General features: G+C 44.8%; 1 protein-coding gene across 3 annotated transcripts in view; it reads right to left on the reverse strand.

The window, feature by feature from the left end:
- Positions 1-5,099: 5,099 nt before the first annotated feature.
- The window catches only part of DOCK8 (dedicator of cytokinesis 8), a 143,236-nt gene continuing 123,460 nt past the window's right edge, over positions 5,100-24,875 (reverse strand). For all 3 annotated transcript variants that reach the window (XM_081930351.1, XM_081930350.1, XM_081930352.1), the window contains 7 exons: positions 24,564-24,698; positions 22,557-22,646; positions 8,632-8,868; positions 7,983-8,126; positions 7,378-7,484; positions 6,887-7,057; positions 5,100-5,745 (listed from right to left, as the gene is read on the reverse strand). In XM_081930351.1, the coding sequence (XP_081786477.1) occupies positions 5,685-5,745; positions 6,887-7,057; positions 7,378-7,484; positions 7,983-8,126; positions 8,632-8,868; positions 22,557-22,646; positions 24,564-24,698 (945 nt within the window). In that variant the 3' untranslated portion in view covers positions 5,100-5,684. The remainder of the gene's footprint in view (positions 5,746-6,886; positions 7,058-7,377; positions 7,485-7,982; positions 8,127-8,631; positions 8,869-22,556; positions 22,647-24,563; positions 24,699-24,875) is intronic.

The following is a 24,875-nucleotide window of genomic DNA, read 5'->3' on the forward strand; positions in this document are numbered from 1 at the left end:
ACACCCAAAAAACACGAAACGAAGTGAAATGAGCTGAAGAAAAGCTTATTCGTCTTCTTTTTATACTGACTAAAAAAACGTGTTGGGCTACTTTCACTTTAAATATCCCCCAGTCATCAATGAACCTTTGGTCCTTTATATATCTAATTTCCCCCGTCAATCTGTCCATCTCCGCGTAATCTAACAATTTTGCTCTCCATTCCTCAACCGTCGGTATGTTCTGTTGTTTCCAATTTTGAGCTAGTAGGACTCTTGCGGCCGTTGTCGCATATTGAAAGAATTTGCCGTCATTGTTCTTGATATCCCTTCCTGCTAGTCCTAACAGAAAAGCCTCCGGTTTTTTTTCAAAGGTGTATCTTAGTATACTCTTCATTTCATTATAAACACTTTCCCAAAAACCTTTGACCTTTCTGCATTCCCACCACATGTGGAAAAAGGATCCCTCTTTTTCCCTGCATTTCCAGCATTTGTTACAGGTTTTATATATTTTTGCTAACTTTGCAGGTGTTATATACCATCGGTAAAACATCTTCATGAGGTTCTCCTTTAACGTTATACAAGCTGTAAATTTAAGGTTTTTTTTCCAAAGTTTCTCCCATTCTTCGTAGTATATATTATGACCGATGTCCCTTGCCCACTGAATCATCACCGACTTCACTTCCTCATCTATCAGATTCCACTCTAATAGCAGATTGTACGTTTTAGAAAGGATTTTATAGTCATTGTTTATTATTTCAGTTTGGAATTTGGAATCTTTGTCCGCATATCCTCTCTCTTTAATATCTTGTTTAAACATTTCATTTATTTGGAAATAGTGTAGCCAGTCAGATACTTTTTCTTTAACCTGATCGTACAGTTTCAATTTCCACGTCCCCCCTACTTTTATTAACAGTTGTTCATAGGTTATCCAATCACTTCTCATATTTACCTTTTTCACACTCATAACTTCTAATGGGGATAGCCAGTGTGGTACTTTAGGTTCTAGTAGAAATCTATTCCTCTCCCAAACGTCCATCAAAGGGCCTTTAAAGATGTGGGTTTCGAAACCCTTGTGTTTCCTCTTTCCCTGCCATAAGTACGCGTGCCATCCTGCTCTGTTGTCGAATCCCTCCAGATCTAATAGTTCCTTATTTTCCAATTTTATCCACGTTTTCACCCAGCAAAGACACGATGCCTCATAATATAGTTTCAGGTCTGGCAGGGCAAATCCCCCCTTCCTTTGGCTTCTGTTAACAGTTTAAACTTAATTCTTGGTTTTTTGCCCTGCCAGACATATTTTGAGATCTCTCTTTGCCACTCTTTAAATATCTTAGTGCCCTTGATTATCGGTAAGTTCTGGAACAAAAATAACATTCTTGGGAGCACGTTCATCTTGATTAAGGCTATCCTGCCCCAGAATGACAATCTCAGCTTCCCCCACCTCTCAAGGTCCTTCTTTATCTGTTTCCATACCTGCTCATAGTTGTTCTTAAATAAGTCTATATTTTTCGGGGTTATCCATATTCCTAAGTATTTCACCTTTTTGGCCACCTCTATTTCTGTTTGTTGTTGTATTTCCTCAATCACCTTCAAGTCCATGTTCTTCACCATTATTTTAGTCTTTCTTTTATTTAATTTGAAGCCCGCCACCTTACCAAATTGTTCAAGTTCTTCCAGTATCTCTTTTATTGAACTCAACGGGTCTTCTGTTGTTATTACTAAATCGTCTGCGAACGCCTTGACTTTATATTCGTTTTTACCAATCATAATCCCTTTTATCTTCTTATTATGTCTTATTGAATTCAAAAGTACTTCCAATACTATTATAAATAACAGCGGGGAAAGTGGGCAACCCTGTCTCGTTCCTTTCTCTACCATTATTTCTTCTGACACCACGTTGTTTATAATCAATTTAGCCTTCTGCTCCGTGTAGATTGCCTTTATTCCGTTAAAGAAGTTCGAACCGACCTCCATATATTCTAACTGTTTTAATAAAAAGTCCCAAACTATATTGTCGAATGCTTTCTCTGCATCCACGAACATCAATATGGCTTGCTTTTCGTACCTGGCAGACAAATATTCTATAATATTTATTATATTTCTAATATTGTCTTTCATTTGCCTGCCAGGCAGAAAGCCCGCCTGATCTCCATGGATATATTCTAACCATATATTTTTAACTCTACTTGCCAGTATCCCTGCAAAGATTTTATAATCAACATTTAGCAATGAAATCGGCCTGTAGTTCTTGACTTGCAATAGGTCTGAATCTTGTTTTGGGATTAAGGTAATGAATGCGTCTTTCCATGTGTCTGGAATTTCTTTTACTTTCAGGATGTTATTCATTACTTCTCTCAGTGGTGTCAATAGTATAGTTTCCATTTCTTTATAGTAGCTTGCCGTGAAGCCATCTGGGCCCGGCACTTTCCCTCTTTTTAATTCTTTTATTGCTAATTTTATTTCTTCTGTCTCTATTGGTATATTCAATTGCTCTTTTTTCTCCATTGAGATCTTCTGCACCTGCTTGTCTTTCAAGAATCTTTCTATTTTCCTCTGGTTATTTCTCTCTCTGTTTTTGTATAATCCTCTATAATAATCCAGAAAAGCTTTCCTTATTTCCTTGGGGTTAGTTATTTCTTCTCCATTCACTGCAATTTTATTTATTGTACTTTGTTCCTTTCTTTTTTTAGTCTGCCATGCCAGGAGCTTCCCTGACTTATTCGCAAACTCAAACGTTCTTTGTCTTAGTTTTTTGATATTCCATTCCACTTCCCTGTTTATTAATGTTGCATACTGGGCTTGCAGGACTTTAATGTTTTCTTTTATTTTCTTATTATTAGGCTTTTTAACTAACTTCCTCTCGCAGTCCATTATCTGTTTCAGAATGTCTTTTTTCACTTTTTCCCTTCCCTTTTTAATGGCATTCTGCTGAATGAAAAAGCCCCTCATCACTGCCTTGCCTGCATCCCATACCACCTTAGTTTTGGTGTCTTTGTTCATATTATCCTTAAGGAATTCTTTCATCCTTTTCTGCGCTTTTCCGACTATTTCTTGATCATCTAAGAGATAATCCTTCAGTCTCCATCTAAAAGTACCTTCTTCCAGGCCTTTCAGTTCCATTTTTATTGGATTATGATCAGATATTGTTTTAGCCTGGATCTCTACCCATATGATTCTTGGTGTTAGTTCATTCGAGACCCAGATCTGATCTATTCGGGACAATGACTGGTTGGGCTCAGAGTGGTACGTAAATTGCTTTACCAAAGGATGTCTAAGTCTCCAGGTGTCTATTAGGTTACAATTTTTAACCAGTGAAAAAAAGGATCTGGGCAGCTTCCCTTCCTTACCCCCTCCGTCTCTAAGTCTGTCCATTTCTAATGAGACCACCCCATTCATGTCCCCCAATATAATCATTTTCTGGTCTGCATAATCAGCTAATTTTTCTTCCAAGATTTTATAGAACTCAGATTTATTGTCATTCGGGGCATATAACCCCACTATAATCAAATTTTGTCCATGCCATTTAATTTGTACCATCATTATCCTTCCATTTTCATCTTTAAAGATTTGTTGGGCCTCAATTTGATTTTTAACATAAATGACCACACCTCTTTTTTTAACTTTGTCAGATGATATGAACTCGTTTCCCAGTCTTTTATTTATTAAAATTCTTTTATGTCTTCTTGCTATATGAGTCTCCTGTAAACAAATAATGTCTGCATTTTCTTTTTTCAGGATTTGTTCAATATTATTCCTTTTTTTCCTCTCATTTGCCCCATTAATATTCCAACTCCAAATCTTTAACAGCATGGTGTTTTAGCTTGACCTAATTTACTTCCTTTTTTATATTTCAGCTGTTTCTCCTTCCTCCTGTTCTTCTTCTTCTCCTCTTGTCCCTTCTGCTTCCTCCTTTGTCTTTTCCTCTGCACCTCCTGCTGCCTCTCCTATTTTGTCTTCCTCTTTTTCTAGTCTCAGTTCTTTATATTTTCTTAAAAATTTGCCAGTTTCTTCTGGACTTGTCAGTCTATGCCTCTTACTTCTATACATGAATGAGATGCCCTCCGGGTACTCCCATTTAAATTCTATATTGTTTTTCTTCAACGTCTGAGCTTCTTTTGCCCATCTTTCCCACCACAAAACCTTCATGTACCCTTTTAGACAAGCTGCTGCCCTCAGGTGCAATAGAGGTCACTGTTTCATCACCAGTGCTGAAATAATACCTAACTGGCAGTACTATAAACTTCTGAATTTTGAATTGGGAGATGTGAGGAATGCCATCTTGTCCGTTTCTCCAGGCACCCAAATGTTTCATTACTTTTAAAAATGCTATTTTACTTGAAAAAGAGTAAACTCAATTTGAACATCTCCCTAGTTCTTTTATAATGGCAATGATGCCCACCTGAGAGGTGCCCAAACTCTAGCACTCTAGTTCTAGCAAGTTCAGGCTGAAAAAAGCCCTTCCTCTAAATTACATTTCTACCTCACCTTTTCTCCAAGGAGCTTAAGGTGCCACACGTAGTCCTTCACGAAAATGAAAACATGACTGACCCAACATCACCCAGTGCATTTCATGGCTAAGTGGGGATATATGAACCTGGATCTTCTGAGTCCTAGCCCAATGCTTTAGCCACCACACTTTAGCCACTACAGCCTTGGGCTGGATCTGAGAATGTATCGGTCTGTCAACTGCTACCAGCCATGGTAGCTAAATGGAACCACCAAGTAGACAAACAAGAGGGGATTGTTGTGAGGCTGTTTGGGAACTTCCAGATGCATCTGTCTTGCAACTGCTGAAGTACATTTCAGGTCACAACAAATATTAACAGCCGGGGCACTTTATGGCTCCAAAAGGAAAATTCGGAGATATTCCAAAATTAATTCAAACACATCCCGTCTAATGATCATAGCGCACTTGATCACGTCTGTGAAATTTTGCAAATCATTTAAAATGTACTAGGAAGCTATGAAACTGGAAATCTGTTTGTGGGTGTAATAGGAGAGAACAAGGGCCACCAATTTGGCATCTGATCTGCATCTGTGCAACTCCCACTGCAAATCAAGTAGAGATGGAAACAGGGCTCTGGGTACACTTCTGGGGGAATGTAAAAAAGGAGTATCACTTTTGTTGTTGGCACGGTTTTAATAAGAGACAATTATGTTATAACTTTCAGGCGAAGAGAATCTGAACATCCTTCCATTTGCTTTTCAAGGCTGTTCCTGATATTTTGCACCAATTTTGAACCTGATATTTTGCACCAACAGACTACGTGCACAATCTAAGAAAATAAATGGGTATCTTTCTCAATGAAAATGTCCAGCTTATTAGTAGTACTATTATTAAGCGCGTATAACTACAATAGCTCTTAACTTATACATACATATAGGGAACATCTGCTGACAATGCAATATTGTGAACTGGCCTTTAGAATATTGGAGAAAACACAAAACTCTTTTCTCTGTGCGTGCAAATATCCATGCCAATTAATAATAAAATATCTGTTTTTCTGCAACTAGTTTCAATACCCACTCCCTTAGAAGATGTGATGAGTTATAACTCTTCCTTGTTGAGTCTTGTACAGAAAGCAATCTTTCCAAAATGTGTTAATGAGAAATTGTGGTGAAATTTTACAATTTGGAACAGCATTTGCATATTCTCTTGTATTTGATCCACTGCAAGTAGATAGCTCCTTTTCATGAAGCTGCTTTTAACTGTTCTGTGGAGGCAGATTTTCATATTTCCTAAAACTAGAAGTAAGGAAAGAGCCCCTAAAAGAAATAAGAAGAAAATTAGAATAGAAATGACTGGACAAGTAAGTAAGTAAGTAAGTAAGTAAGTAGTAGTAATAATAATAATAATAATAATAATGTCAGGACTGCCTCTAGGTCCCAGCTCACAGAGGACCAACGCCCGGTTGATGTAATGTACAAAAGTCTTTATTGAAGTTTAGTTTCCATTTCAAACCCTAGGGCGCGCAGCCCTACGTCTTGTCCCTAGACCGGCTAAGTCCCCTCTGACTCACTACTCCTTCCGCACCAGTTTAAGATCCTAGCCCGGCTCCACCTCCTGCGCTGTTCTTTCCTCCGCTGGGTCCTTCTGCCCCTGTGGTTTCCTCCTTCCTGGACTCCTCTGACGCTGACCCCTCTGAGTCTTGCCCTTCCTTCCGGCGGGCTTTAGGACCTGGCTCCCTATCCGGGCTCCCTGCTGTGCCGCTCGCCTGTACATTTGAACTTGGCGCGCGCGCCCAGCCGGTAACCTTCCTCCTGACCGTTTCCTCGCTCCCCGATGTGGGCGTGGCCAAGCCTGACTCATCTCCTCTCGCTGGTGGTGAGACCACTGGTCCCGATTCCTGGGACTCCCCCTCCCTACTGCGCTCTGGTGGGGAAGCTGGTCCTGATTTCCAACTGCTGCTCAGGGAGTCCCCGCTGGCCCCTTCTTCCTGGGGTTTCCCCCCGGAACCCCCCTTGCCCTGGCCATCGGCGCTCCCTTCTGCGAGTCCTCCGATTCGCTGGAGAGGCTTGTGGAATGACTCTGGCCACTGTCACTGCCTACACCCCCCTCGGATTCCTCCTCCTCGCTCTCCATTTGCTCCCCCTCCTGTGTCTCTCCTCCTGAACCCCTGACAAATAATAATAATAATAATATACCCCACCCATCTGGCTGGGTTTCCCCAGCCACTGTGGGCAGCTTACAGCACATAAAATATTGTAAAACATTAGACACTATTTTTTTTTTTGATACAGAGTTGCCTTCAGATTTTTGTTAGCCAAGGTGGTTCCCTCCAAATGTTGTTGGACTCATGATAACTGGTTCACTCATCATCTGGAGTGAACCACACTGGCTACCACCATCCTATGCTGTATTTTGCTATGGTTATTGGGCGTGTGGGGGAAAGGGAGTTTCTTATACCTTGAAATACTGTTAACTTTCACAATAGGTTTATACAGCTCTGGGATCTTCCTCTCAATCATTGGTCTGAGGTTCTCTTTCAACTTGTTGTAGTTCTTTTTCAGTTCTTGTTGATATTCCCTTTGGTCAGCAGTAATCAGACATTTATTTTTCTCCACTGCTTCACCACATCTGTTCCCAAAAAATGAAGAAAACAATTTTGTTGATTAATATAACTGCACAGTATTGGACCATTTGCATCTTGTAATAAAGTTTCATTTTTGGCTGGGACTGAACATGAAGATTTGGAGTTACTTTTTAGTCTTGTTACCAGGATCAATTTAGTGTCCAATGGGACAATAATTTCACCAGAGGCTGCATTCCATGCTACAGTGGGGATTGTGTAATTTGTTTATATCTTTGCTGTGAAGCCACCTAATGCACAAGAATGTGCCGACACAGATTTAGTGTAATTGCAATTTTAACAGATTTTACTTTGCCATGTTACTCACCTCATTATGAATTCTTTGAAGCATAACCTCAGCTTGTTGTGATGTCGATAAAGTTTTGGATCCTCTGGAATTTCAGCTAGGAACACTTGAGCTACTTCTAGTGGTCCCTTATACATAAACATAAAATTGTATTACATAAAGCATATTTCATGAGGAAATGGATGATCAGGTATCAACCAGAATTACTATCATGTAAAACCCAATAAATGGCAAAAAAATCTAGTCAGATTTCTGGCAAAAAAATGGCAAAAAAATCTAGTCAGGCACAACTTTCAGGGCAACTCAGTTGCAACAGGAGGGAATTTCAGTGGGACAGTACTCAAAAACAGGAATTGGTAAGAAAATGCCTTTGGACACCCAGCTTTCTCTAACCCTTGAGAGGGAAAACTAGGTATTATAGGTTGATTGGGCTGCAGTTTTCATGTTTGGGCCTAAGAAGTCACCGGGATTAGTGACAAGGAGATGTCAGACTCCTTTAATAGGAGGATTAATCTACACCATTAATATGTGTAGGTGTGTGCCATTTTAATGTTTTGTTTATGCTGCTAACATGGCTAAGCAGAGAGAAGAAAAGAAGAAAAATCAACAATATTCTGTCAATATACCTGATTTACTGTGGCCCCTACAGAACCTTGAAGCACCATCTGCAGCATTTTGGGATCTGGTGGCACCTGTCTGGTGGCAACAGCCAGTTCAAGCGTTTTCTTTTGCATGTCTTCAATAGCTACTTCAATTGGCATCAAAACAAACTGAAATTACAGAGGGACAGGTATGTTGCAACTCTTTCACAAAGAAACTGCAAATAACAGTTGCCACAAGGATGACAAGCTGGTTTTATGTGGTTGTTTTTTAAGCCAAAAGTAGATAGCGTGGTCTTTCCACTCTCTGCCACTTGATAAAAGACTGGCAAAAGAGTTAAATGGGAGGAAGTGAACCACTCCCATCAGAGTAGGGAAGAGTAGGGAACCACTCCCATCAGAGTAGAGAAGAGTAGGGAAAGCAGAAATGACAATTTTAAGAGTGTCCAGTCCCGCATGCTGTAGCTCAGTTTTTGGGATTTAATATTCATTTTGTCTCAGTACTACTGCACATTTTATTTTAGTTCTATTGCTTTGGATGGTTGGACATGAGTCTGACCAAATTGCGGGAGGTAGTGGAAGATAGGAGTCTGACCTGGTGTCCATGGGGTCACGAAGAGTCAGACATGACTAAACGACTAAACAACAACAACATTGCTTTGGAAGCAGACATTACCTCCTCCTTTTGAATGACATTGATTCTAGTTTTGATGTAGGGGAAAGCATGCATTGTGGTCAAAATGGTCTTCCTCTTATACTGCTCACTCAATTCTCCTCGTGGCCGTCCATCCCGAGTGAAAGGGGTGGTATACATAAATCGTCGGAGGTTGAAGTTTTTCTCAAAATGGGTCACTCTGTCTTTCATCTCATAGTCATCAAAATAGGGTTCCACAAAGGTAATTTGTATGTAGGCCTGGAAAGACGGGGAAATGGAAAAATGTTTTATATGTAAGCTTATGTCAATAAAAATTATTTAAGCATGAAGCTGAACCTGCAACTGAGAGACATATTATGCTACTCACACAACAAACATAAGATGTTTAGATGGAAGAATGAAGGTATCTGTCAGGGTTTCAGGGAGAGAAGGGCAGATGGGGGAGGAGACAGAGAGCGAGGGGGAAGAATCCCAGAGAGACGAGGAGGAGGATGACAATGACCAAAGGTCGTCCGTGAGTCTGTCCAGTGAGTCAGAGGACTCCCAAAAGGGAGCCCCCCTGGTCAGACCAAGGGGACCCCAAGGGGGAAGCAATCAGGAGCAGGGGAGCGAGAGGAGAGCCCCCAATGAGAGTGGGAGATCGGAGCCGGTTTTTCCGCCGGAACGGAGTGAAGGGGGTGGAGTTACCAGTGTGTCAGAGGGAGCAGAGCAAGAAGGAGACAGGGGGAGGAGATCGGAGCAGGGCGCTCTGCCGGAAGGGGCGGAGAGTAGCACCGGGAGCAGTGTAGCGGTCGAGAGAAAGGTCAGGAGCAACGTACGTGTGCCAAGTTCGAATGTGGAGGCGCGCGGAAGTGAAGAGAGCCCTGGGGAGGAGCCCGGCCCCAAAGCGCGAAGGAGGGGGGAAGAGGCGTCAGAGGATTCAGCCTCGGGCGAGTCCCGGCGGGAGGGAACCCAGGGGGGCAGAAAGACCCTGCGGAAAAGGAAGGAGAGGAAGAGGTGGTCCAGCACAAGCCTCTTAAACTGGTGTAGAGGCGGTACCAACTCAGAGGGGACTTCAGCGGTCTAACGTTCAGACGTAGAGCCACGGAGATGGAACGTAAAAGGAGCAATGATCTTCAATAAAGACTTTTGTAAATAAACTGGATTGGACTTGGGTCTCTTGTGAGCTGGGACCAACGGGTGGCTTTGACAGTAAGTCCCCTCCCACAGAACGCAAAAATTTTTTTTGCAGAGCTCACCAACGGTAGCAGCCATGAGTACGGAGGAACAGCTGCTAATGCTGAGGAATCAGGTTACCGAACTCACAGCTGCGGTCATTGCATCTCAGAAGAAGAATGACGAACTGGAGAAGGCTTGCCAGGACCTGCGAACAAGGTGGGAGCATGCAGGCGGGGCAGGGGTCCCGGGATCCAGATCGGAGGGAGTTGGACTTGGACGGCGGGGGGGGGGGCACCCTGGTTACCCACTTCGATGGCAACCTGAAAAACTACCCTAACTTCAGGGCAGACGTCGTGTATGCACTGCATTTGCTTCGCAATGATTTTAAAGATGAGGAAGAGAGAGTGGGGTTTATAATTTCGCATTTGCATGGAGAGGCTAGAGCTTGGTTGCGCAATTTGTGGCGCGAAGATGGCCCTGCCCGCCGCAATTCTGATGAATTTATTAAAGCGATGGATGCTTGTTTCCAGTCATCTGTGGACGTGGATATTGCTCGTAGAGAGATGCACGGACTGCGGCAAGGCAAAGCCACTGTACGTCAATATCATTCCAGATTCTTCGCATTATTAACTGCGTTGGGCTGGGAGAAGGACAGTAAACCAGTAAGAGATCTGTTCTGGGAAGGTCTTAGCGGCCCCATCAAGGATGAGATTGCCAGAGGAGACAGACCCCAGACCCTAGAAGACGTGGTGCAGAGGGCTCTTGCGATCGGAATACGACACGAGGGGCGCCCTTGGCACGAGGGGGAGGGACCCCAGGCGCGTGCACCAGCGAGAACGCCTCCTTTTGTCCCCAGGGACTTCAGCCAGACGCACCCCTCGCCCTTGGGGAGGCAGGGAGAAGAGCCGATGGAAATTGGTGGTGCTAGGGCTCAGACACCATCCAGAGCCCCTGTTTCCGGTGCAGTGAAGGCGAAGCCTCCTAGAGGAACCAGGAAATGTTACATCTGTGACAGTGCACAGCATATGGCGAAAGAGTGCCCCCAGAGGCTCCAAAAACACACTGCAGCTCTAGCAACAGTGGCAGCGGAAGTGGTGCAAAGAGAGCAGCCTCAGGGAAACGACAGTGCCTGGCTGGAAGCGGAGCTACTGGGGCTCAGCCAGGCGAATCTGTAGAGCAGTCCCCAGCACCCTTGCAACGCACAGACCCTTTACCACCCAAGCCAGCAGTGCAGCTCACTGCAACGCTTCAGCTGCCGAATGGATACACCCTGGAAGTTCCCATCACGATTGATTCAGGGAGCAATGCTGATTTTGTGGGAATGCAATTTGTCAAGCAGCATCGTATAGCGCTCCTGCCTGCAACGACGCCTCTGAACGTAGTTACGGTGGACGGCAGGAGATTGCTGGGAGGGCAAGTTGTGCAGCAGACGCCTCCCATGGTGATGCAGATTGGAAACCATCGAGAAGTCATTAGCTTCAATGTCACCCACCTGTCAGACACGCCCATAGTATTGGGCATGAGTTGGCTGGAGAGGCACAGTCCCGCTGTAGCGTGGTACCAGCGTCAAATCACCTTCTGCTCATCGTATTGTGCTCAGCATTGCATCCAGACCAATCAGGAGGAGGGGGCTGAGCAGCAATTGCACCTTGGCATGGTGCAGGCAGTGCCTCGCAAGTACGAAGGATTTTTGGAGGTTTTCTGCGAGAAAGAAGCTGACAAGTTACCGCCTCACAGGCCTTACGACTGTGCGATCGACCTGGTGACGGGGGCGCAGTTGCCGACTGCAAAACTGTATTCCATGTCTGAGGACGAGATGCAAGAGCTCAGAGAGTTCATAGAGCATAATTTGAAGCGCGGTTTCATCCGGGAATCCAAAGCAGTGGGAGGCAGTCCTGTTTTCTTTGTGAAGAAGAAAGACACGCCCCAAAAAAGACTCATTGTGGACTATAGATTCATAAACAGACTGACTAAGCCCAAGGCCTTTCCCATGCCCAAGATTGACGACCTCCTAGCGACCGTTAGGAAGGGTAAGATCTTCACCAAGTTGAATTTGCGTGGAGCGTACAACCTCATCCGCATCCGGGAGGGCGATGAGTGGAAGACTGCCATGTTCACGCCTCTGGGCACGTATGAATACAGAGTTATGCCGTTTGGTCTCCAAAATGGCAGCCACGTTTTCCAAGCATTTATGCATCACGTGCTGGCGGGACTCCTCTACAAGAAGTGTGTGTGTTTTCTCGACGACATCCTGATTTTCTCGGAATCGCCGGAAGCTCACGAGAAGGACGTAAAGGAGGTCCTGCAGAGGTTGCGGGAGCACAGGCTTTACGCCAAATTGGAGAAATGCCAGTTTGATGTGACGGAGGTGGATTTCCTCGGCTACAAGCTGTCCGACGAGGGATTGGCCATGGACAGCGTCAAGGTCCGAGCGGTGTTAGACTGGAAGAGCCAACGCAATCGGAAGGAGGTCCAGAGATTCATCGGGTTTGCCAATTTTTATCGCAAATTCATCAAAGGTTTTGCAAAGGAGACGGCAGCAATCACGGACACCCTCAGTTCCAAGAAGAAGAAGTTCGCTTGGACGGAACAGGCAGAGCGCTCCTTTCGGAAGCTCAAAAGCCTCTTCGCCTCCGAGGAGCAGCTGCTGCACGTGAATCCCGGCAGGCCCATGCGGGTTGAAACCGATGCGTCCGACAGAGCGGTTGGAGCCGTCCTTCTGCAAGAGGATCCGCAAGGGAATTGGAGACCTGGCGCCTTCTACTCCCGAAAGCTCAGCAAGACGGAGCAGAACTACACCATATGGGACAGGGAACTGTTGGCCATTCACGCAGCTTTCAAAGCATGGCGGCACTTCCTCATAGGAGCCAAGCACACAGTGCAGGTCCGCACGGATCACAAGAACTTAGAGTATTGGCGAACAGCGAAGCTCCAGAGCCAAAGACACATGCGCTGGGCAGAATTCTTCGCGGATTTCGACTTCAGAATAGAATACATCCCGGGGGATTCCAATGTTATAGCCGATGCGCTCTCCAGGAAACCACAATATCTTGAGGAGACGGCACCAATAGCAGCGAAGCACATTTTCGCACCGCAGGCGTGGGCGTGCGCTGCCATTGCAGTCGACCTGGACGCGGTGCGACGCGCTTTGCAAGTGGATCAGTTTGCACAATCCAAGATGGAGGAGCTGAGTTCCAGTTGCGAGACGGGCTCTTGACTCGCAAAGGTGCTCTTTACGTACCAAGCGACGAGCTCCGCGCGAAGGTTCTGCAACAGTTGCACGACGCCCCCAGTGCGGGCCACTTTGGCAAAGAGAAGACAATAGAATTAGTGGCCAGGGACTTTTGGTGGCCCCAGATGCGGGGAGAGGTGGCGGATTACGTCGCCAGGTGTGACACCTGTCAGAGGTCCAAACCAGTACACCAGAAGCCGGCGGGGTTGCTGGAACCGCTGGAGACGCCGCAGCAACCGTGGGAGAGGGTAGCACTGGACTTTGTTACTGATCTGCCCAGCTCCAGGGGCAAGACGGCGGTACTGGTGGTTGTCGACCTGTTCACCAAGATGGCGCACTTCATTCCTTGTGCCAAGGTGGCGACGGCAGAACAGACCGCCAAACTTTTCGTCGACCACGTGTTCAGGGTGCATGGGCTGCCGCAGTCCGTCCTATCCGACAGGGGGCGCCAATTTGTTTCCAATTTTTGGCAGAAGCTTCTGGGTATCCTGCACGTCAAGATCAACCTAGCGTCGGCGAGACATCCACAGACCAACGGCCAAGCAGAGAGGGTCAACGCGATCATGCAGCAGTACCTGAGATGTTACGCCAATCAGCGACCCGCAGCGTGGGTAGACTACTTGCCGATGGCTGAGTTTGCCTACAACAACACGAAGCACGCATCGACGGGGGTGACGCCGTTCTTTGCGAACAATGGCCGTCATCCCAGAACCTTTCCGACGCTCGTGGAAACGGGAGAGGGCGTGCCACAAGAGGCCGACCAGTTCGCCGCAGAGTTGCAGGAAGTGCACGAGGAACTGCGGAGACATTTGGAGCTGGCCAAACAAGCCTATAAGGTGCAGGCGGACAAACACAGAAGGGCGGGAGAAGACATCCAGGTGGGGGACTGGGTATGGTTAGCGGCCCAAGCGATGCCAGCCAAATCGTTAGCCAAAAAGAAGCTAGGACACAGGCAGCTAGGGCCATACCAAGTTGAGGCTAGGATCAATCCTGTAGCATTTCGCCTGGCTCTCCCAGAAGGCTCCAGAGTGCACCCGGTCTTTCATAGGTCGGTGCTCACTCCCTACAAGGCCCCACACAGGTTTCAGGAGTCAGAAACAGTACCAGACCCACACAGAGAGTCGCCCAAGAGGGGGGGGGTCACCTAGGACCGAACCGCTCAACGAGGTCACAGAGATCCTGGACTCGAGATGGGGGGCAGAGGGAGTAGAATACTTTCTCGCCAGAGAAGGTGCCCCAGCCAGTGCCAATAGTTGGGTGCCAGACTACGCCTTAGACGAACCTATTCTAAAAGACGAGTTCCATGCCCTTTTCCCACATAGACCCATGCCAGCCGAGTACTTTGATGACTGGCTCTTTACGCCCACAGTTTCAGACAGCACTTTCAGGGGTTTTTCTTCCGCCGAGGAAGGAACACCAGAATCAAGCCCGCCCAGGGGATCGTGCTCGGGGGTGGACACGGAAACTCCTTATTGGTGGGAGGAGCAACCAGAGGAGGAATGGCGTAAGAGGTGGATGGTGGGGCCTTGGCGGGCAGCACCAGAGGAAGTAGCAATGGAAGAAAAGACTGAGACGGCGCTGGCTGAAGAACCCGAGTTCGAACACACATACACAGAACTGCCAGTAGAGAACATGGACGTAGACGACCTGTATCCTGAATCTAACCCCGAAGAGCCGCAGCTCCCACGACCGGCACCCGACAGGCGGGAGGGGGGAAGGGGGGGCTTCGAGGGGGGGATGGATGTCAGGGTTTCAGGGAGAGAAGGGCAGATGGGGGAGGAGACAGAGAGCGAGGGGGAAGAATCCCAGAGAGACGAGGAGGAGGATGACAATGACCAAAGGTCGTCCGTGAGTCTGTCCAGTGAGTCAGAGGACTCCCAAAAGGGAGCCCCCCTGCTCAGACCTAGGGGACCCCAAGGGGGAAGCAATCAGGAGCAGGGGAGCGAGAGGAGAGCCCCCAATGAGAGTGGGAGATCGGAGCCGGTTTCTCCGCCGGAACGGAGTGAAGGGGGTGGAGTTACCAGTGTGTCAGAGGGAGCAGAGCAAGAAGGAGACAGGGGGAGGAGATCGGAGCAGGGCGCTCTGCCGGAAGGGGCGGAGAGTAGCACCGGGAGCAGTGTAGCGGTCGAGAGAAAGGTCAGGAGCAACGTACGCGCGCCAAGTTCGAATGTGGAGGCGCGCGGAAGTGAAGAGAGCCCTGGGGAGGAGCCCGGCCCCAAAGCGCGAAGGAGGGGGGAAGAGGCGTCAGAGGATTCAGCCTCGGGCGAGTCCCGGCGGGAGGGAACCCAGGGGGGCAGAAAGACCCTGCGGAAAAGGAAGGAGAGGAAGAGGTGGTCCAGCACAAGCCTCTTAAACTGGTGTAGAGGCGGTACCGACTCAGAGGGGACTTCAGCGGTCTAACGTTCAGACGTAGAGCCACGGAGATGGAACGTAAAAGGAGCAATGATCTTCAATAAAGACTTTTGTAAATAAACTGGATTGGACTTGGGTCTCTTGTGAGCTGGGACCAACGGGTGGCTTTGACAGTATCCTTCTACAAACAGTCCCTATAAGCAAAGAAGCTTATAGTGCTGGCTTGCCTCTTGATTTTCTCTATGGCATTGTAATAAGGCATTGTAATAAGCAAGGCAACTTGTTTCCAGCAGCTTGCCTTTCTAAAGCCAAACCGGACAGCTTCTCTAACTGCCGGGGCTAAAGCTGATTGGAGGAGGTGGGAGGACAGCACCCTATATTGCAACCTGGTTTCTTCTCCCCCTCATTATAAAAATATTGTGGGGTTAAGGGAAGATAAAGACAACAGAAGATAAAAGGTTTTCCCAGGAATGACTGGACAATAGCCTCTGTCAGCTGGGACAGTGTATAGAAGGAGCCAGGACTTCTTTATTATATACAAGCAGATAAGAACAGGTGTAGCCAGGATTTATTTATATATTTATTTGTTGGGTATTACTTTTGTTAGCAGGCTGGTCATTTAATTGTTTTTTGGGTTGATTTGATGTGAGGGTTTGCCGAATGTGCTTTACTTAATCGGGTAAGGAGCTGCACCCTCTGGCTACACCTATGCAGAGAAGTTTGCCATATGAACTGTGTGTAATGTGCATCTAGGTTCTAAAGAACTGGACATATATATTGACGGACTGTAGGTATTTTTAGTTCATCCGTCACTCAAGAGTCCCAAGGGAGCAAACAACATTAAAACCACAATTAGCAATAAATATTTAAAATAAAACAACACCATAACATTAATAACAATTGCAAATTGTTATTAATTAACAGGCTGCAGAGGTAGTGGTGGTGGGAAACAGCACCATGCATTTCATCCCTCCACAAAAGCCTGGGTAAACTTGGTTCGACTGGTCATGTTGTGTGGATGCCTGATGATCGTCTTCCAAAGCAACTACTCTATTCCAAACTTAAAAATGGAAAGCGTAATGCTGGTGGTCAACAAAAGAGGTTTAAAGGTCTCAAGGCAAATCTAAAAAAATGTAGTATAAACACCAAAAACTGGGAAACACTGTTCTGTGAGTGCTTCAACTGCAGAACAGCCTTTACCAAACACCTTTGGGCTTTGAAAATGATTGAACTCAGGACGAAAGGGAGAAACGTGCTAAAGCACATTCGGCAAACCCTCACATCAAATCAACCCAAAAAACAAGGGTTTCGCCACCCACCATCTCGGATTTTGATGAAACTAGGTGTACACCCTTCCCTTATGGTTGAAAGAAGCCCCTTATTTTTTTTAACTTCTATCGCAAACGGTTTTAATTTTACAGCACTTCAAAATTTCATGAAATCTGTGTTTCTGTCCCTCTTGAGATCCTCGGCCTTGTGTACATTTTTTTTTCTTTTTCTCCGTAACAAATGATCAGATCTCTTTGAAATTTTACAGAGCTCAATAACATGCTGAGGATTTCAGGAAAAAAATACACCAGCACTCAAAAGGTTTTATAAATGCCTTTAAAATGTATACCGTATTTTTCGCCCCATAGAGCGCACCGGCTCAGAGGGCGCACCTAGTTTTATTGGGGGGAAATAAAGGAAAAAAATTATTTCACCCCCCAGGCACGGGGCTGGGGCTCGGGAAGCCCGAGCTTCCCCCAACCCCAGACCCAGAACAGACTGCTATCTTAAGCCTAGGGTGCCCGGCGGGAAGTCGCGCCAGTCTCCCCAGGCTTGCGGATATCTGCCCGAAGGCTTCAGGAAGCTATCTGCAAGCCGTGGGAGCCCGGCACGAAGTCGTGCAGCTCTCCCACGGCTTGCCAAGAGCTGCGCGAAGCTCAATGCCTGGAGCGCGCTGAGCTCAGCGCACCCCAGGCTTCAGGATGCAGGCAGCTCTCCGCAAGCCTTGGGAGAGCTGCGCGACTTCGTGCCGGGCTCCCACGGCTTGCAGATAGCTTCCTGAAGCCTAGGGTGCGCACCGACCCCTCTCGCTCTCCAGGCTTCAGCGAAAACCTGCATTCGCCCCATAGGACGCACACACATTTCCCCTTCATTTTTGGAGGGGGAAAAGTGCGTCCTATAGGGCGAAAAATATGGTAAATGTAGGGTTTTTTTGGTGGAAAAACTAGGTTTAGAAAACATAAATTTTCAGCGTTAGCCCATGATGTTTTTGATGGTGAAAATCATCTTGCTCTTTCTCCACAAAGAATAAAATTTATGGGTCTCTTATGCCTTGTAACAAAATTTTACATTTTTTAGACATCGTGGGGGGGAAATGGCTACTGGGTACAACTTTCCTACAATCCATAGCTGTAATAGAAAAAATGAATCACATTATTTTCATTATTTTTTTCTATTATAGCTATGGATTGTAGGAAAGTTGTAGCCAGTAGCCATTACCCCCCCCCACGATGTCCAAAAAATGTAAAATTTTGTTACAAGGCATAAGAGACCCATAAATTTGTGGGTCTCTTTCTGGAGAAAGAGCATCTCTTTGCAATAATTTTCACCATCAAAAATTTTTAATTACATCGTGCGCTAATGCAGAAAATTTATGTTTTCTAAACCTAGGTTTTATAAAACCTTTTGAGTGCTGGTGTATTTTTTCCTGAAATCCTCATCATGTTATTGAGCTCTGTGTAAAATTTCAAAGAGATCTGATCATTGGTTATGGAGAAAAAGAAAAAAAAATGCACACAAGGCAGAGGATCTCAAGAGGGACAGAAACACAGATTTCAAGAAATTTTGAAGTGCTATGAAATTAAAACCGTTTGAGATAGAGGTAAAAAAAAGGGGGGGCTTTCTTTCAACCATAAGGGAAGGGTGTACACCAAGTTTCATCAAAATCCGAGATGGTGGGTGGCATTGAACTGACGTAGAATGACCCCATGATCAACCCATTGATTGATTGATTGATTACAGCCATTGGCCCATATCTAAAAACAATACATCAAAATTTATCCATAAACAATACAATTTAAACAGTTCCAAGTTAAAACACCCCTATAAAACCAATTTTACTTCAATTAAGTAAACTATATACAATAAGCTCCCTCTAGAGCCAGTGTGGTGTAGTGGTTAAGAGCGGTAGTCTTGTAATCTGGGGAACCGTGTTCGAGTCTCCGCTCCTCCACATGCAGCTGCTGGGTGACCTTGGGCCAGTCACACTTCTTTGAAGTCTCTCAGCCCCACTCACCTCACAGAGTGTTTGTTGTGGGGGAGGAAGGGAAAGGAGAATGTTAGCCGCTTTGAGACTCCTGAAGGGGAGTGAAAGGCGGGATATCAAATCCAAACTCTTCTTCTTCTTCTTCTATGTCAACCGCAATTCAAATCCCTCAGATTTTGGGGGATATGTGTCTTAGTTCTGGCACTTATTGATGGTTCTTAAGTTTGGCTAAGCTGTCAGAGTCATACGGTGATCCATTTCTCCTCTCATGAAATAAGACATTAATCAGGTATCTAGCGACTGCAAGGGATCTACTTGAGTCTTCGTCGTTTAATAAGTATATTATTTGGGCTTCCTGAGGTCTGTCAGCAATTCTCGATAAATATGGGGCCAGAAACTTGGACCGTGAAGCCGAATGTAAAGGACAACAGAAGATTATATGATATAACGATTCTATAGATCCACTTTTACAGTCACAGAGGAGTGAGATCTGTCCGTTGGAGAGTCTGTTACCCAACACATTTGATGGGAAAACATTGAATCTAGCCTTTATAAAGGCGTACCTGTGCATCACCACAGATAAGGTAGTTAAATAAGATGGAAGTTTCGTTGGTGGTGTTAAGCCAAGGTTTATCGGCGAACAGGTGCCACCACCTGTCGCAATATTAAATTGTAAATCCATCTCCTCTAATTTGTGAGTTATAATTCTCTTGGCAGAATTTAAATCCAATTTTAGTAGTTCAGATGGAGATAGTCCTAAGGACACAAGTTTCCCATGTATTATTTTTGCCCAAGGGCTAGGGAAGTCGTCTCTCCAGAGACACTGTATCAAGTGGAGATTTGGAAGTTTATGCCATAATGCCAACCAGTAACAGAGGATGCATTTCCATAATGTGGTTTCTAGAGATGTAACATTTAGTTCGAGTCGTATAGCAGTATTGCCTGCACACCTGGGTAATTTTAGCAACCTTCTTAGCAGCTGGTTTTGGATTACCTCCAATTGGGTTAGATTAACAAAGGACCCCCATATTGGGATTGCATATGCTCTTGTTGCAATCACCTTTGCCTTGAAAACTTTTAACACTGATGGAATATGGAAAGCCCCATCTGAAAAGAAAAAACGCAGTAGCGCAAAGGAAAGGGCTTTAGCTCTATTTAATACACATGCCAGATGGGCCTTCCAGCCCATGTTGTGATGGAGGAGGACTCCCAAGTATTGAAATTTAAAGACTTGGTCAATGGCTTTTCCGTCTATTCTCCAATTATAGGTTTTTCGACTCTTGGTGAAAATTAGAACTTTGGACTTGGCATGATTAATTGTAAGAAAGTTTGATTTGCAGTAAGCATCAAAAATTTTCAGTGCCCTCCTAAGGCCTACTCTTGAGAAAGATAGGATCACTGCGTCGTCTGCGTAGAGTAGAAGGGGGCAACGATATTGGGCAAGGCGGGGGGCATGGATCGTTTCTTGAGAATCTATCAGAGGCGCCCTCATATCACTTATAAATAGATTAAAAAGGGTCGGAGCAAGGATACATCCTTGACGGACACCTCTATTGATGGTTACTGAATTTGAGAGGTCGCCGGCCGGAGTGATTCTCACCCTTGCGGCTGATCATGCAATTTAGTTATTAGCCACAAAAGTCTTTTGTCTATTCCCCATCGTGCTAATTTTCCCCAAAGTAATCCCCTGGGGATGCTGTCAAAAGCGGCCTTTAAATCAATAAAGGCCGCACAATGTTGGCCTCTATTTGGGGCGGAATATTTCCGGGCAAGGTGGTATAAAACTAAGACATGATCAACCGCTGACTGATTCGGTCTAAAACCAGCCTGTTCAGGCAGGCCCAATCAGGTTGTTCTCTTCGGCCCACTTAGTAAGCTTAGTTAACAAGAACCGTGCATATATTTTCCCAATTATTGACAATAAACTGATATTCCTGTAATTTCCCGGATCATCTGTCGAGCCCTTTTTATGAATTGGAATAATAATCACATCCTTCCATATTCTTGGAACCTTCCCACTGTTGTTTACGGCATCCCCATGATCAACCCAGAAACCAATGTCCCACGTATGGATCCAGAATTGGTCTCCACAGTCATGTATAGAAGGAGGAGGAGGAGGAGGAGGCTCAGGTAAGGGCATACCTGATACAACCAAATCCAATCAGGGCTCTTTCTTTTGAGAAGGTATTTCTATAATATGTTCATGGGCATAGCCAGGATTTTCTTCTTCGGAGATTGCCCAAGCTTTTGGGGGGAGATTATGGGTAAAAATTCCCCCCAAAAGTGTCACGGTCCAGGTTGTAGGCGGCAGCATTCCAGATCTGACACACCGGGACCAGGATAAAAATGGTAGCAGTTCAATGGAGGACGAAAACCCAATGAGGCTTGAACACAGGAACAGGAGAAGGCACTGGAGCAAGGCCAGGAGCGCTGAAGCAGGAACAGGAACTGGCAACAGCTGGGTATAAACCCAGCAAAATGCTGGCCTTACATCTCTTGATCTGGCCACACCTGCCAGACCGCACTGACTCCCCCAAGCCAAACACAGCAACTCCTCACCATGCTCAGGGCCTAGCCCCTGCAAATACTCATGGTACTCCATATGAAAGGAATACATTATGGGGGCAGGCTTTTGTTAGGAGGGACAACTTCAGTTAATTAAATATTTTTAATGCTTTTCAATACTTTTTGAGGATGGGGGAGTACTACACCCATGAATATGTTTCACCATCTCTACTGTACGTATTTAGCCAAGTCTTATGTTCTTACTCCCACTGGTTAAATAAAGACAAGCACAGGCCCCTGCATGATTTTATGAATAATAATAATAATAATAATAATAATAATAATAATAATAATAATAATAATAATATTTTATTTATATCCTGTCCTCCCCGGCTGAAGTGCAGAGGCTTTATACTGTTCAGATACAATGTTTGTTTTTGTGCATTTGGCATATGAGCTTCCACACGTTCAGTTGGCATCAGACAGTGGAATTTGACAATGTTTCAGCAGGTGTTTTTTCCTTTTTCTTTTTTAGCTCTCTTCCACAGTTGTTCTTCCTCTGTGCATGTACACCTTTGAATTCCCACCTCCTCAGGAAGTGTGCAAGACTGCCAATGCTACCAGCCTTATTTATCACAATGGGCTAAAGGGAGGCTTGTTTTGGAGTGGGGTTTTTAGTTTAATACAGAGATTAATACATTAATTAATAGTTTAATACAGAGATAAATTTCTTTATGTATATAAAAAACCCAATGTACTGTGTACAGTAATCCCCCAGATGTCCTCTGTGGAAAACTCAGGAGAACATTTCTCCTAACCGGGTTGTTGAAACTCAAGCATGTCTTCAGCATGCCACAAATGGCAAAAACAGGAATGCTTGTACTGCTGGAAACAAAATGGCTAGGTTGTGCTCAAGTGATGATCAAAAGGAAGCAGGGGTGTGGCACCAGAGGCTATCCACTGAAGCCTCACCACATGGGACAAACCCCACTCTCCCCAAATGCACTACTGAGTTTCCACATCAGCAGCGACTGAAGGTGTCTAACTGGATTCAGGTTAGATTTTTTTTAAAAAAAATTGGCTGGCATTTTTATGAATCATAGAATTTAGAGTTGGAAGGGACCATGAGAGTCATCAAGACAGTGTCATATGGACACTGCAAAAACCTATATAGCACCAATTGGACTTACCCAGTGAGAGCAAAGTCATGGAATTGTCTACTGAATTCAATCATGGTGAAAGAGTATGAGAGAAGGGATGTACCTGTTTAACTCTTCCTTTAAACCTAGCCAAAGCAAATCTATATATGGCTATGATTACATAGTTTTGTCAAATGTGTATAATCAATTCCAGGTTTAGACTTCAGTTTTATGGTTGTAAAATGTAAGAATGTTCAATACAGATTTCCAAGCTCAATGGTAGCAAAGGAAGAAATGCCTTCCATACCTTACTGGGATCCAGCTTGCTCTTGTCTACTGGAGTAGAATCTTTAATCACTACAATGCGATCCTCCCCAAAACACTGACCATAAAAGCCCTGAAAAGGAAAACAAGATTATGGCTGAGGGGCTTTTTTGTTTACAATCCTTTTTAATGTACTTAGTTGGGTCTACAAGTTGTAAAAAAGATGAGATTATTAACTGAAGATAGCTTTACAACTAAACACTAGTTTTCACAAAGAAAAAGGTCACATAGAAATGTTGCAGGTTTCAGTCCTGTCATGTGGAAATGAATGAAACCTGAAAGTGAAACCAACTGTGTTCCTACAACACACTAAGACAAATATTGGCTTAGTGAGACAGCGAATGTGAGAAGAGCCCGTTGCCTCTTTTCTCTTGCTCAATCCTTTTAGCTGCTATGGTTAGTGAGGAGAAAGCATAGCTGCAACTCCTGGTTCTCATGACACACTAAGCCAAACTCTGGCTTTGCTTAGCATGGTGCAGAAGCAAAATAAATAAATAACAAAGAGGAGTAAAGCAGCTGTATGGGGGGGCTGCATGTTTGTGAAATCCTGCTACGTGAAGGTTTGGCTTCATGTGTCATGTGAACTTGCTACAGACATTCTTCAAAACACATATCAGTGTATGGTCAGAACACTGCAGGCTGCCCTTAACAATTTGGTTTATATTTGAAGCCTCCCCTGATGGCTGGAACACTTCCCACCCCCAAGCATTCTAGAGGGGATTTTAATTCTAATCACAGTAGGAATAGATAAACCTCCCCACCCCCATAAGCTCTTTCTCCCTCCGCAACTGTAATGAATAAGGCAGCTACTTGCCATGCATTGGTCATACATGAAGTATGACCCTGAGTCCTTCATCAGTAAATTAGAAATGGCAACGCCACCTGGTTGGGTTGTACAAATTACTGTGATTGTGTATATGAACTACTTTGAATGTTCAAAAAGTGGAATAGAAATGCTAAATATTATCATCATCCAAGCTAAAAATACCAGAGTTGCCACACTGGCTGTACTGCTTGGCCATTTAGATTACATCTACTCCAAAGGTACCAAGCTCAACACCATAGGCAAAAGATTAAGCAATTTCAACAATGGATTTGCTCTAAAGAGTTCACAGTGGCAAGCTCTCTTTGTGCACTGACAACCTAATCTAGGTTTATGGGGAAGAAAAGTATGTCAGCACGTTGCTTAAACATGTTGAGGAAAGTTGAAGATGGAGCCAGAGTTCCTCAGAAGATCAGGACATGGAAGAGGAAAGGGCAGTTGCACCTCCAATTGATTGGGACAAAGATTCAAATTTGCAAAAGCCCTGCCAGTTAGAGCAAGTAGGAGCAGTTAACTGCACTCTAGGAACTGCAATAGAGGCTATTTATCCCCACATACTCTGCATGAACATAGAAGGCACAACACAAAGTTGTGGCTGAATTTATGAATTCCACCCCCATGATCCAAATCCTGAAACTCCCAACAGAATCTGAAAGGGTTTTATGTTTCCATGGGGATTTTTTTGAAATAATCTGTTCCTCTACATCCATCCATGAGGCACAGAAGTAAGGCCTCATGGGAGGCTGAATATGTGATGAAAACATGTCCTTTTCCCTTTCAGCCTCACTCATTTGGGGAATAATGGATGCAGAAGTGCCTTCCTGTCAAAAGCTTCCCACTCCTCTCCACCATCAACACATCTTATTCACCTCATCCTGACCACTGCTGTCCATAAGTGCAGGATATTGTAGAAGTATATTTGTCACACTGCTGTGACACCAGATAGCACTGGAAATTATAGTGCTGGATTACTTCCCATTTGGAAAGGCTTTTCCCCCCCCGCAAACTACCAGGCTCTGAAGGTTAACTAGAGAAGTGAATTGTGGAGTATTTATCTGCAGTATCTCTTTCATTCCTTGTCATTTTAGGTATACATATTATTCCTTTTGCCATGATGCTATCCTTTTTCCATGATGTCCTAACGTTTACAGAAGTATAACCACTTACCTCCAGTCTATGAGAAATCTCAGGAAGTTTGGTAATGGCAGGCTCTTTGTAAACAAATTCCTGTTCATCTAAATCTCCAAATATGGCTCCATAGAAGCCAACACGGAAGTAAGTGCCAAACATTCTCTTCTGACCCTGTTTGATGAATATGAAGTCACTAAATTTCAATTTCTTTTCATAGCTTTCTATTTTTGTGCAGTGATGAAATTAATTTTTATGGTAATTTATACATTTGTGTTTGTTATTCTACAAAGCAGCCGTATCTTAGTAGAACTAAGCACAATTAAAATAAACCAAGAGAAAGAGATATGG

The sequence above is a fragment of the Podarcis melisellensis genome (genome assembly GCF_964234715.1).
Source record: "Podarcis melisellensis genome assembly, chromosome: 11".
Taxonomy (NCBI): Eukaryota; Metazoa; Chordata; class Lepidosauria; order Squamata; family Lacertidae; genus Podarcis; species Podarcis melisellensis.